The following is a 13,180-nucleotide window of genomic DNA, read 5'->3' on the forward strand; positions in this document are numbered from 1 at the left end:
GTTACTCCCCGATTAGCCCGATTCCACCCGACGTTGACCAGATCGCCCCACAGATATTCAATCGGGAAACCTCTAAAGCGACCGAAAGAGAAGGAAAAGAGAAGAAGACAGAGTACGGAGGAAGAACAGATTTATTATACACACACAAGCAAAAAGAAAGAGCGACCAAAATTATTTACAGCAATGGATGGAAGAAGCAGTCACACAGTGCATCGTTAGCTTATCCTATTCAATTTACTTAACCCCAGGACAACGAGTAGGACAGACGACGTTCACACTTACACGGGGGATATTGCAGGCAGGTAGGGCTTGAGGTGGATTGCTGGAGAGGGAGGCAGGGTCGGAGGCAGCAGCTCTCAATTCCTCGCGTTTTTGGCGGGAAAATCCTCCGTCGCGTATCCGCTGCCGATGCTCTAGACTTCACACGCTGGCTCGGTCACACCTGCTCCTCTCCTTCTGGTGGAGCCATCTCCCTCCTTTCAGTGCGTCTCTCCAAAGCTGGTTTCCTCGCCGAGTACCTCTCCTCTTTGGCTTGGAGCGTCTCGCATCTCACCGCTCACCGCTCACCGCTCCTCTCGTCTGTCGCCTCTTCGCTCATCTCCCAGGTCATCTGCCGAAGCAGTCCCTTCCAGGCGCTTTTATCACTCGGGGCGGAATCAAGCCACCGGCTGCGAGGGCACGCCTACCGGGTCGCTAACCGCGGTGCTGGTTGGCCAAGTGGGGTTGGCTCACTCCTCCCCTCTATGACGAGGTGGAGACACGCCTTTCTTCTCCGAGATTAGCACATGGGCAATGGCGGCTTGCGGGATTGAACACCACTCGCACCGCTTTTGAAAGGCACTTTGGAGAGCGGAGATGATTGGGGAAATTGAAAGGGCCTATGCTTATTTCGTTTGATACAATGCAGTCAATCTAGTGGGAAACACATATTTAGCCTACATGGAATAAGGAAATACACTATTTAAAAAGATATATCGTGGCCTGCGTGTAAGTTTCATGGAATTAACTAGGAGGACGGCTGCGACCATTATTTACATTACGAGGGTGTTACACATAACAAAACCATACTTTTTACATTCGTTACACTTCCTCCAAAATTGTTACACTTCTCAAAAACCGTTACACTTCTCAAATTCGTTACACTTCTCAAAACCGTTACACTATATATATAAAAGAAAGTTTTTGTTTGTTTGTCTGCACGCGCTAATCTCCTGAACGGTGAAAGATAGGAGGAAACCTCTGAAACAAAAATTGTTGGGACGGGCCCTGGGAAGGCTATAGGCTAGGTGGCGAGGCCAGTCGAGGCCGCCTCGGCCGAGATGGGCCCATATTCTTCTATCTATTTACATAAAAATATATAAAAGAAAGTTTTTGTTTGTTTGTTTGTTTGTTTGTCTGCACGCGCTAATCTCCTGAACGGTGAAAGATAGGAGGAAACCTCTGAAACAAGAATTGTCGGGACGGCCCTGGGAAGGCTATAGGCTAGGTGGCGAGGCCAGTCGAGGCCGCCTCGGCCGAGATGGGCCCATCTTCTTCTATCTATTTACATAAAAATATATAAAAGAAAGTTTTTGTTTGTTTGTTTGTTTGTTTGTCTGCACGCGCTAATCTCCTGAACGGTGAAAGATAGGAGGAAACCTCTGAAACAAGAATTGTCGGGACGGCCCTGGGAAGGCTATAGGCTAGGTGGCGAGGCCAGTCGAGGCCGCCTCGGCCGAGATGGGCCCATCTTCTTCTATCTATTTACATAAAAATATATAAAAGAAAGTTTTTGTTTGTTTGTTTGTTTGTTTGTCTGCACGTGCTAATCTCCTGAACGGTGAAAGATAGGAGGAAACCTCTGAAACAAGAATTGTCGGGACGGCCCTGGGAAGGCTATAGGCTAGGTGGCGAGGCCAGTCGAGGCCGCCTCGGCCGAGATGGGCCCATCTTCTTCTATCTATTTACATAAAAATATATAAAAGAAAGTTTTTGTTTGTTTGTTTGTTTGCTTGTCTGCACGTGCTAATCTCCTGAACGGTGAAAGATAGGAGGAAACCTCTGACACAAAAAATGTTGGGACGGGCCCCGGGAAGGTTATAGGCTAGGTGGCAAGGCCGGTCGAGGCCGCCTCGGCCGGGCTGGGCCCATTTCGCAAAAGATCTTCTTCTTCTTCTTTCAAAATTCTCTTGAAGTACAACTTATGCACTTAATAGGAATATCTGACTGATTGCAACACATGCTTTCAAAATTCTCTCTCGCGGGGCCCAGCAGAAGAAAGAACAAGGAATCGTTGAGCACTAACTGATACTGGGCTCGCGTCAGACCTATGTACAGAAGATTAAATTCATTCAAAAAGAACCCGGGCAACGCCGGGTGCATTCAGTTAGTCTATATAATAATAAAAGGCAGTGTCAGTCCATCCGTCTCCTCCATAACTCCAAAACCATGAAACCTAGCGGCCCCAAACTTTGCATGCATACACCTGAACCTCCATCAGATTGCATTGATGAAAACTGGGTGTTTAGGTGTGTGAAAACATCCTTTTGGAAGATGATTAACGAGGTGCTCATAAGAAAAAACCCGAAAAAGCCTTACCAATATTGTGGCCCGCCATCTTGGTCAGCCCACTGCCACTCGCTGGGTTCTTAAGCCGCCATTTTGTTTTGGCCTAGTCAAATGTGCCTTGCCTTGGAAACACGATCGATTTATCATTACATAATTAAAGCACATCATCAAAAAATGGATTCGGATATGAGGATTGGATGCTGTAGACTAAATAAATATCCAAATCTGGAGTGAAATCTGACAAAATTTACCATATCTAACGATTTTTAATAATAGCCGGCGAAGCCGGTGTTGTGAATGAACGTGTACGTATTATGTTGAAAAGCCAGATTTTGCTGGATCCCTTGAGAATTTCGAAGCTTTGACGCACCAAATCACTCAATGGAGGCCGCCATCTTGCGGATGCGGAAGTATGCATAACAAATTTAAAAAGTTCCATAGGAGTTTGTTTCACTCGTCTTTGTTTGATTCACCATCTTATGCACCTCTAATTTGTAATTAAAATACTTTAAGACTAACCTCGGCCCGCACGGGCCTGGTTATCTTCAACGAAAATCGTCACCAAACACCGGAACCAATGAGATTCGAGCGTTTGAAAAAATATTTCAAAAACCAAATCACTCAATGGAGGCCGCCATCTTCCGGATGCGGAAGTGTGCATAGAAAATTGCGAAAAAGTTCAATAGGAGTTTGTTTCACCCGTCTTTGTTTGATTCACAATCTTATGCACCTCTAATTTGTAATTAAAATACTTTAAGACCAACCACGTTCCCCAGGCCCACACGGGCCCTGGTTATCTTCAACGAAAATCGTCACCAATTACCGGAACCAATGAGATTCGAGCATTTGAAAAAATATTTCAAAAAAGCTTTTTACCACATTTCGGAGGCTGAAAACGGCGTCAAATATTCTAAAATTGACGAAGATTTTTTTTTAGAAATCTCGCGGCCGTAGGGGATAGTTTTTCACGGCCGGAAATATCCGAAGTTGAGACGGAATTCACCGAATTAATCAAGAAGGAAATTTTATAAATTTTAACCTCATCCACAATGCAAATGGTGTCATTTTGAACTAGGTACGGTACCTACTACACCTACCTACTACCATCTACCTAACCTACTGATGCCATAGTGATGGGTAAAATAGTGGCAAGAGGCTTTGACCTCGCCGGCTCATTGCGGCTTTGCAGTCGGGTACTAGTAAATGTATATATTCATTTATTTAAGCGAGGCTGTCAGTGTCACTCCCCTTCTGGGGTTAGTTTATTTTATTATTTAACTTAATAATAATTTAAACTTAATTCATTCTTCCATGGGATAGGATGTCACTCCACTGTACCTGCAATCTGTTTTTAAATTTCCTCGGTCATTTCAAACAGAAGCAATCAGCTTGCTATAGCTTGCCAAGCCAGCCCTTTGGTCGGTTCCTTATCACCCATTTCGTTTAAGTGCTTGCTGGAGTGCTTAAGCCACTTGGCGAGGGCTCTACAAATGAAGTCAGAATTACATGTGCACTTCGTTAATTAGTCACAAGGCCGGGGAAGTTTTGGAGTGTTATAACACCCTTTTAAAATATGATTAACCACCACTTGGTGAATGCCATTCAGGCTGCTTTTGCAAGCCATGGCGATACAGTAGACAGAGCTCCCTTTTTGTTTTTACGTACCCATTTTTTATTGACTAACATTTTTGTGCGATATACTAACCCTCCCCTCCCAGTGACCTCACAGTTACTCTGCCCTCAGGGCATGAGACAGCATTTTTTTCTTTTTCCAAGTAGTGCTAAACGGGAGGTTTTTGAACGTGACAAGAAGGTGATTTGTATTCTGCAGTATTTAAACATATAATTAAATCGAAATAAAATAAAGATTTTAAAGTCTGTAGAAAAAACAAAAACAAACCTTTTTTGGAAGTTTACCACCGTTGATGCACCGTCTTTTACACCACCTTACTTAACATGGTACATTAGTTCTCCATGCCTGTTGTTTGTGTCCTTTATGCCATCCCTAAATGCAGTAAGTTTTCTGTTCGGAATGATTTCTAATTTTGTTCGGCTGCCAGGCAGAGTAAAACCAATACCGTACCTTACTCCTCTCTGCGGAGTGCGGACGCACGCCCGGGACGAGATTCCATACAATTTGCCAAATTCAGAGCCAAAGTCCTGCTAAACTACAAGTTTGTGTTCCCAGTCATGTTCCAATTCGTGTTCTACTGTGTAAAATCTAAAATTCAATTGAAATGAAGTAATTCCTTGATCATGGACTGATGTCTGCAGACAGACAGACAGACAGACAGACAAAGTGAACCAATTGCTTAAACTCTGCTTTTCGCTTTGCATGCGGGGTAAAAAAAAAAGGGGGCTCAGGAGAGGTTGTAGTTGTCATCCTTTATATTACACAATTCCTTTTTAATAATAAAAGTGTTGATGTGCTTCTGATAAATGTTTCTTAACCAATCAAACTTTATTCATCACAGTACAAGGTCCTCTTAGTTCAAGCAGTGCATTGGTCATGGGCTGATGTGAAATGCTCTTTTGTGACGTACTCTGGGGACCCTGTAATTATAAGCTAACAATGAATGATCGAAAGTGCTATTTGATCTTCTTAGGCTCAAGGAGGAGCTTGCACATAAATCACAGGCTGGACAAAAGACATTAAAATTGGTAGACATGACTGTACTTTAGCATGAATTACAAGTGTATTAGTACAAAAAACATGGACAAGCACATGTGGTCAGTACATAGGATTCGAACCAGGCCCACATCATCACCCAGAAGTTGAGATGATAATACAAAACACACCTGCTCTAATATCTGCAAAGTGTAGCAGCAGAATGGCTTGTCACAGTCACTAACTCATCATGAACTTTATAACCGCAAGCTGGACCCAAATGTCCTGACCACTTCATCTCGAACCTTACTCTTCTCATCCACTGCAGGCAGGTTGGTGGACTCTGTTTTCTATCAGGACCTCACTCTTACAGGCCTCTTGTCCTGCCGTACTCCCCCCAGCCCACCTTCTTGCAGAATCTCATACCTGGAATCACCTCCATTTCTTCACCCTGGATTCTCTCATCTGTGGAACGAACTCCATGTGTATATTACCTCGTCCCCCTCCCTTCTGTCTTCTAAGCATAATCACCAGCGTTATCTCATTCCCCACTCACCCCCAAAATAGCCTGGTGTTGGCTTAGTGGTTAGGGTGCCGGCTTGGGATCCTAGGATCCGGAGTTCCAATCCCGGTCAATCGTTGAATTAACGCCAGGGGAGTTGACTCAGCCTGTTCATCCTTCTGAGGTCGGGGGAGTTGACTCAGCCTGATCATCCTTCTGAGGTCGGCAAATTGAGTACCAGCTCACTAGTAATTGGGAGTAATTGGGGCACTGCATCAGTGGCACAAACGCGCTTCCAGAGAAATGATGCAACCAGCAGCCACAGGCTGCATACGAAATAACAACTCACCCCTGCTATATTTTAAGCTTATTGTCCCCCCTCTCCCAACCCACACCCTCTCCTTTCTTCCACTTATGTATGATGTCTTTATGTTCCTGTTCCCCTTTGATCCTCAGTCCTAAAGTACGTCCACATCCGCTTTGTACTCAAACTAACCTTGACTAAAAGAACAGCTTACAAAAAAATGTTAAATTTATAAATCAATGTTCTCCATATTCTCATAATAAAGGTTTGTTGAAAATGTAATGACAAAAGCTCAAATGGGTAAGAAAAGGTAATGGACTGGACAGACAGACAGACAGACAAACAAAGAAGTGGTCATTGGCAGGTACGTGCAAAATCAGTCACTGCAACCTTCACCTTTGGACCCAAAAAACAATACGCTTCTAACTTTTGATTGGTTAACCAATTCTGTGGAGCCAATATGCAAATTCTGTTCACATTTCAACTCAATCAGTGGAAAATTGATTATTTTATGAGTTTTTCCTTTGACCTTTTGACTTCAACAACAATGGGCTTCAGTGACCCAATCTGCCAATCCTGTTCAAATTTCGTGAATCGGATGACAACAATTGTGATTTTATGCGACCTTGACCTTTGACCTTTTGATATCTACCAGAAAGTCTCATCAAAAGGTGAGTTCCTTCCCCTGCAACCCTCTCCATTGTTAAATAAAAAAAACAATAACCTCTTAGTGAGCACCTTTACCTGCCCCACTGATGTCCACCCGCTCTAACTCGTCAAACGTCAGGCCTGGCCATCCGGTTAATGAAGACTCAGGTCAAGCTTCCCATTGCGGACACCACAACAAAGGTGGGAAAATGGTGGTCGTTAAAGATGAAAAATAAAGATTACCTTAACCCTAGATAGGTGTACCCCGGTGTATATGCATTCTGTGCGGATGGGTATACCCAGGGGTACACCTATCCAGGGTTAAAGGTAAAGCATAGACATGGTGGGTCAAATGGACTCCCCCTGTGTCCAAGTTCCTTGTAATTTACAAGAGCTGACGTCCACAGAAAATGAAAAATGTTTCAGGTGAGAAGAATGATACTGTGGATGAAAACTTCCGCTTAGACATCTGTGATTTCATCTTTTACAATAAAATAAGTGTTGGTTGCTTATGGTTTGTCGCAAAAATCTGATTTGGCAGTCAAAGGCAGCACTGGGTTTGACTATATCCTCAATTGGTCAGTGACTCAGGTTACAATACTGAAACATTTGGATAACTAGTCAACTAGTTAGGGGAGAAAACGCTGTCCGGTGACAATGCGGCCAAACCAAGCAAGCTTACCTCGTGCTCACTGTTCACGCATAGGTTAAGCATGGTCATGTGACCAGAGGCCGAACATCCTCCAGCTTGCACATACGCATCATCTGGATGGAGCGGTGGACTTCCCTGGACGGGATGGACACCTGGCAACTTGTGCGGTATGAGGGAAGCTGACAGGTACGGTTTCACCTGCTGCAGTGGCACCGGAGAGAGCGAGAACTTGGTTGGGTTGTCCAAGTGGGATGGAATCTATTGAGGGCACAAGGGAAGTGAAGAATGCGCAATACAATTTACATGGATTGAATGGTCAACTAGTATAGCAATGAAAACGTCGTCATCAAGTTAACGTGTGTTTTTGAATAAGTTAAGTAGATAGATTCAGTAAGTTGGAAACACTTATGAAAGTTACATTGTTTTATTGCAATATTAATATACCGTATAATATAATTAATGACTGATAATGCTGGGGAAGAGGACACCAGATGTTCTGATTTAGATGCTAAGCAAGTATAAAGTAAACTAGAACGTTACTCGGTAGAGAGCGTACCTCCGCCAGGCTGAAGAGTTTGCGGTTTGTATCCGTTGATAAGTCGGATCTGGATCCAAAATGAACCAAAATATAATACGCTATAATCGCTATAATATAGTCGCTATAATCGCTATAATATCGCTATAATCCGCTATAATATAAAAATATAATCCAAAATAAAAGAGCTGCGCTCCAACGCGAGTCGAAAGAAGTGACGCGACCAAAGACGGAATTCGTCCGAGTTGCTTTATTGAAACAAAACAGCTCAGGTATTCTGACAAAAGCCCGTTTATCGGGCAGCAATATATATACACATTTATGTCGGGAAGTTTGCCCGGCAAAAGCTATACCGGGCATGCCCGGGTGTCAAGGGCGAGCCTTGGAAAGGCGAGTCTGGACCTGCCCGGGCGTGTTTGGCTGCGGCCTGGCAAGTCGAGGCTGGGCGTGCCCGGGCGCTCTGGACGAGCACTGGAAAGGCGATAGCGGGCATGCCCGGACGCTCTGGGCGAGCCCTGGAAAGGCGATAGCGGGCATGCCCGGACGCTCTGGGCGAGCCCTGGAAAGGCGATAGCGGGCATGCCCGGACGCTCTGGGCGAGCCCTGGAAAGGCGATAGCGGGCATGCCCGGACGCTCTGGGCGAGCCCTGGAAAGGCGAGAGCGGGCATGCCCGGGAAAGACGAGACCGGGCGTGCCCGGGAGGTTCGGGCGTGCCCGGGAACAGTGAGTCCGGGCATGCCCGGGAGAGGCGCGTCTGGCCGTGTTCTGGCCGGTGCAAGGCGATTGTGTGCATCCAGCGGTAACCGCTACACACGCCCCTCCAGAATCGACCTGCACCGGCAGGGTCAATTTAAGGGGGGTCCGGATGACCCGGCCAAAGCGACCCCTGGAGGGTCGTGGGGAGGGGTCCGACGTGGTGGTGGGTGGTCGAGCGGGGGGAACTGTGGACGGGGGGCAGCCTCGCCGCGGAGGAAGGGCCAACCGTGGTGGTCAGTCGACGTCCATGTGCGCCGCTTTGAGGCGGTCCACAGAGATCCGGTCCGACCGGCCGCCAACGTCGACGACAAAGGACTTGTCGCCCCGTCGCAGGACCCGGAAGGGCCCGTCGTACGGCGGCCGGAGTGGCCCCCGGTGCGCGTCATGACGCACAAAGACGTACTCCGCTGTGCGAAGCGCCAGGGGGACGTAGGACTGGGGGCCACCGTGGCGGGACGTTGGCACGGGGGCAAATCGGCGGGCGGCCTCCTGGAGGTCCGAGCGCTGGTGTGCGGCGGACCAGGGACTGGTAGCGTCGGGCACGAACTCGCCCGGGACGCGGAACGGCTGGCCGTAGACGAGTTCGGCGGCGGATACCCGGAGGTCCTCCTTGGGGGCCGTGCGGAGGCCCAAAAGGACCCACGGCAGCTGGTCGGTCCAACCGTCGTCCTGAAGGCCAGCCATGAGTGCGGCCTTCATGGAGCGGTGAAACCGCTCGCACAACCCGTTGGCTTGGGGGTGGTAGGCCGTGGTGCGGTGCAGCGTGACCGCCAACGAGCGGGCGACCACGCCCCAAAGTTCGGACGTGAACTGTGGGCCGCGGTCGGACGAGATGTCCGCCGGTGCGCTGAAGCGCGCGACCCAGGTGGCGATGAACGCCTGCGCCACGTCAGCGGTGGTGGTGGAGGTGAGGGGCACGGCCTCCGGCCACCTGGTGGTCCTGTCCACCATGGTGAGCAGGTGGGTGAACCCCCGCGATGGGGGCAGGGGACCCACCAGGTCCACGTGGACGTGGTCGAAACGCCGTGCAGGCACGGTGAAAGGTGCCAGCGGGGCCTGGGTGTGGCGGTGGACCTTGGCCCGCTGGCAGGCCGTGCAGGCATTGGCCCAGTCGCGGACGTTCCGTCGAAGGCCGTGCCAGACGAAACACGCCGACACCAGCTTCTGAGAAGCTTTCCGGCCCGGGTGAGAAAGGCCGTGGATGGAGGCGAAGATGTGGCGCTGCCAGGAAACGGGCACGATGGGGCGAGGCTGGCCCTGGGAGACGTCGCAGAGCAGGACGGTGCCCGCGAAGGGGATGTCGGCCAGGCGGAGGCCTGTGTCCGCCGCCCGGAGGGCCTGCACCGAGGTGTCGGTGGTCTGGTCGGCCGCCATGAGCGCGAAGTCCACGCCGAGGTGGACCGCGTTCGCGCTGGCCCGAGAAAGACAGTCGGCCACAGCGTTGTCTTTGCCGGCGACGTGCCGGATGTCCGTGGTGAATTCCGACACGGCGGAGAGGTGGCACTGCTGGCGGGCCGACCACGGCTCCGTGACTTTGGCCATTGCGTAGACCAACAGCTTGTGGTCGACGAAAGCCGTGAACGGGCGGCCCTCCAGGAGGTGTCGGAAATGGCGAACGGCCAGGAATAGACCGAGCAGCTCGCGGTCGAACGTGCTGTATTTTAACTCGTTCGGCCGGAGCTGCCGGCTGAAAAAAGCGAGTGGCTGCCAAACCCCGTCCACCCATTGTTCATGGACGGCGCCCACCGCGTAGTTGGAGGCGTCCGTAGTGAGGGCGATGGGCGCGTTGAGCACCGGGTGAGCCAGCAGCGTTGCGTCGGCGAGGGCCCGTTTTGCGCTCGCGAAGGCCGCGTCCATGGCCGCGGACCAAACGATGTCATGCTTGGCCGGCTTGCCCCAGAGGGCCTCGTAAAGGGGCCGCATGAGCTGAGCAGCGCGGGGCACGAATCGGTGATAAAAATTCACCATGCTGAGGAACTCTTGTAGGGCCTTGATGGAACGGGGACGCGGGAACGTGGTGATGGCCTCGACCTTGGTCGGCAGCGGCACGGCCCTGGTCTTGGTGATGCGGTGGCCCAAAAAGTCAACGGTCGTCGTGCCGAAGTGGCATTTGGCTGGGTTGACAATTAAGCCGTGCTCGCTGAGGCGACCGAACAGTGTTCGGAGGTGGAGGAGGTGCTCGGCGCGGGACGTGCTGGCGACGAGGATGTCGTCCAGATAGACGAAAAGAAATGGCAGGTCGCGCAGCACGCCGTCCATTAAGCGCTGGAACGCCTGGGCCGCGTTCTTGAGGCCAAACGGCATCCTCAAAAATTCGAACAGGCCGAACGGCGTGATGACGGCCGTCTTCGGGACGTCGGCCGCCCGGACAGGTACCTGGTGGTATCCCCGTATCAGGTCAATTTTGGAAAATATGACCCGTCCCGCCAAACGGGCGGAAAAGTCCTGGATGTGCGGGATCGGGTACCTGCCGGGGGTGGTAGCGTCGTTGAGGCGGCGGTAGTCGCCACACGGGCGCCATCCGCCCCCCGGCTTTGGCACGATGTGCAGTGGTGAGGCCCACGCGCTATTGGAGCGCCGCACGATGCCGAGGTGCTCCAACGCGTCGAACTCGGCCTTTGCCATGGCGAGCTTGGCCGGGTCGAGGCGGCGGGCCCTGGCGTAGACCGGCGGGCCCGTAGTGGGTATGTGGTGCTCGATCCCATGCCACACTGCGACGGCCGAAAACGTCGGCCGTGTGAGGGCCGGGAATTCCGCGAGCAGGCGAGCGAACTCGTTCGCCGTCGGGAGGGCGCACGCCAGTTCGGTCGGCGCAGAGCTGCTCATCGTGCACGCCAGGGAGCTGAAGGTCTCGGCGTTGACAAGGCGACGACGTTTGACGTCGACCAGCAGGCCGTGCGTGCAGAGGAAGTCGGCGCCCAGCAAAGCCATGGGGACGCAGGCGGTCACAAAGGTCCACTGAAAGCGCTGGCTGCCGAAGCAGAGGGTGACGTTGCGCGGGCCGAAAGTGCGTATGGCCGAGCCATTAGCAGCGACCAAAGAGGGGCCGCAAACGGCGTCCCGCCTGTCCTTCTCGGAGGCGGGTATGACGCTCAGTTGGGCGCCGGTGTCACAAAGGAAACGCCGCCCGGACGCTTTGTCCCGAATAAAAAGCAAGTTGCCCGAGTGGCCGGCGCTCATGGCTGGGAATGAATGCCAGCCCGGCCGTTTCCCGACTTGCCGAAAGTGCACGGGGGTCGGCACGTCCGAGCCTTGTGTCCGAACCTGGCGTGGTAATAACACCATGCCTGGTCAGGTGGAGGCCCCGGCCGTCGTGTCGGAAGCGGTCGGTGCGGCGTGGCGGCCGCCAGTTTCACCGGCAGTTCGGCCTCCAACCGCGCAGGGTGCTCGGGCGTCGTGGGCGTCACCTCGGACGGCGGCAGGCTCCAGGTAGCCGCGCCGATGTGTTGGCCCGCCGAGGAGATCTTATCGGCTTCCCTGGCGAGGGCGCGGGGATCGGTGATCGACGTGCCAGCCAGGGCGAGGCGTACCGGGTGAGGCAGCTGGCGAAGGAACAACTCGCGGAACAGAAAATCCGGAGAGTGCTCACCGAGCAACGAGAGCATATAGTCCATGCGCTCGGACGGGCGCGTGTCGCCGAGCTCGGGCAGGTCGAGCAGGCGCCGTGCGTGTGCCGCCGGTGAGAGGGCGAAAGCGTCGAGGAGGAGCGTCTTCAGCGCGTCATACTTGTCGGCAGCCGGCGGGTGCTCGAGGAGGCTCAGGGCGCGGGCCGCGGTGGCGGAACCGAGCGCTGCCACGACGTGGTGGAAGCGGGTGTCGTCCGCGGTGATGCCTCGCAGGGCGAACTGGGAGTCCGCCTGGGCGAACCAAACAGCCGCGTGAGCCTCACAGAAGGTAGGCAGTTTAAGAGTCACTGCCGTGTCCATGTCGGTAGGTCACCAGTGAAGGAGCTGCGCTCCAACGCGAGTCGAAAGAAGTGACGCGACCAAAGACGGAATTCGTCCGAGTTGCTTTATTGAAACAAAACAGCTCAGGTATTCTGACAAAAGCCCGTTTATCGGGCAGCAATATATATACACATTTATGTCGGGAAGTTTGCCCGGCAAAAGCTATACCGGGCATGCCCGGGTGTCAAGGGCGAGCCTTGGAAAGGCGAGTCTGGACCTGCCCGGGCGTGTTTGGCTGCGGCCTGGCAAGTCGAGGCTGGGCGTGCCCGGGCGCTCTGGACGAGCACTGGAAAGGCGATAGCGGGCATGCCCGGACGCTCTGGGCGAGCCCTGGAAAGGCGATAGCGGGCATGCCCGGACGCTCTGGGCGAGCCCTGGAAAGGCGAGAGCGGGCATGCCCGGGAAAGACGAGACCAGGCGTGCCCGGGAGGTTCGGGCGTGCCCGGGAACAGTGAGTCCGGGCATGCCCGGGAGAGGCGCGTCTGGCCGTGTTCTGGCCGGTGCAAGGCGATTGTGTGCATCCAGCGGTAACCGCTACAGTATAATATAATTAATGACTGATAATGCTGGGGAAGAGGACACCAGATGTTCTGATTTAGATGCTAAGCAAGTATAAAGTAAACTAGAACGTTACTCGGTAGAGAGCGTACCTCCGCCAGGCTGAAGAGTTTGCGGTTTGT

General features: G+C 52.1%; 1 protein-coding gene across 2 annotated transcripts in view; it reads right to left on the minus strand.

Annotated features, from left to right (window-relative positions):
- The window catches only part of LOC137437821 (transcription factor EC), a 244,658-nt gene that overhangs the window by 133,144 nt on the left and 98,334 nt on the right, over window positions 1–13,180 (minus strand). For both annotated transcript variants that reach the window (XM_078766816.1, XM_068132476.2), the window contains one exon: window positions 7,292–7,519. In XM_078766816.1, coding sequence (XP_078622942.1) covers window positions 7,292–7,519 — 228 coding nt within the window. The remainder of the gene's footprint in view (window positions 1–7,291; window positions 7,520–13,180) is intronic.

This window comes from Myxine glutinosa, chromosome 12, assembly GCF_964187855.1.
Source record: "Myxine glutinosa chromosome 12, kmMyxGlut1.1, whole genome shotgun sequence".
NCBI lineage: Eukaryota > Metazoa > Chordata > Myxini > Myxiniformes > Myxinidae > Myxine > Myxine glutinosa.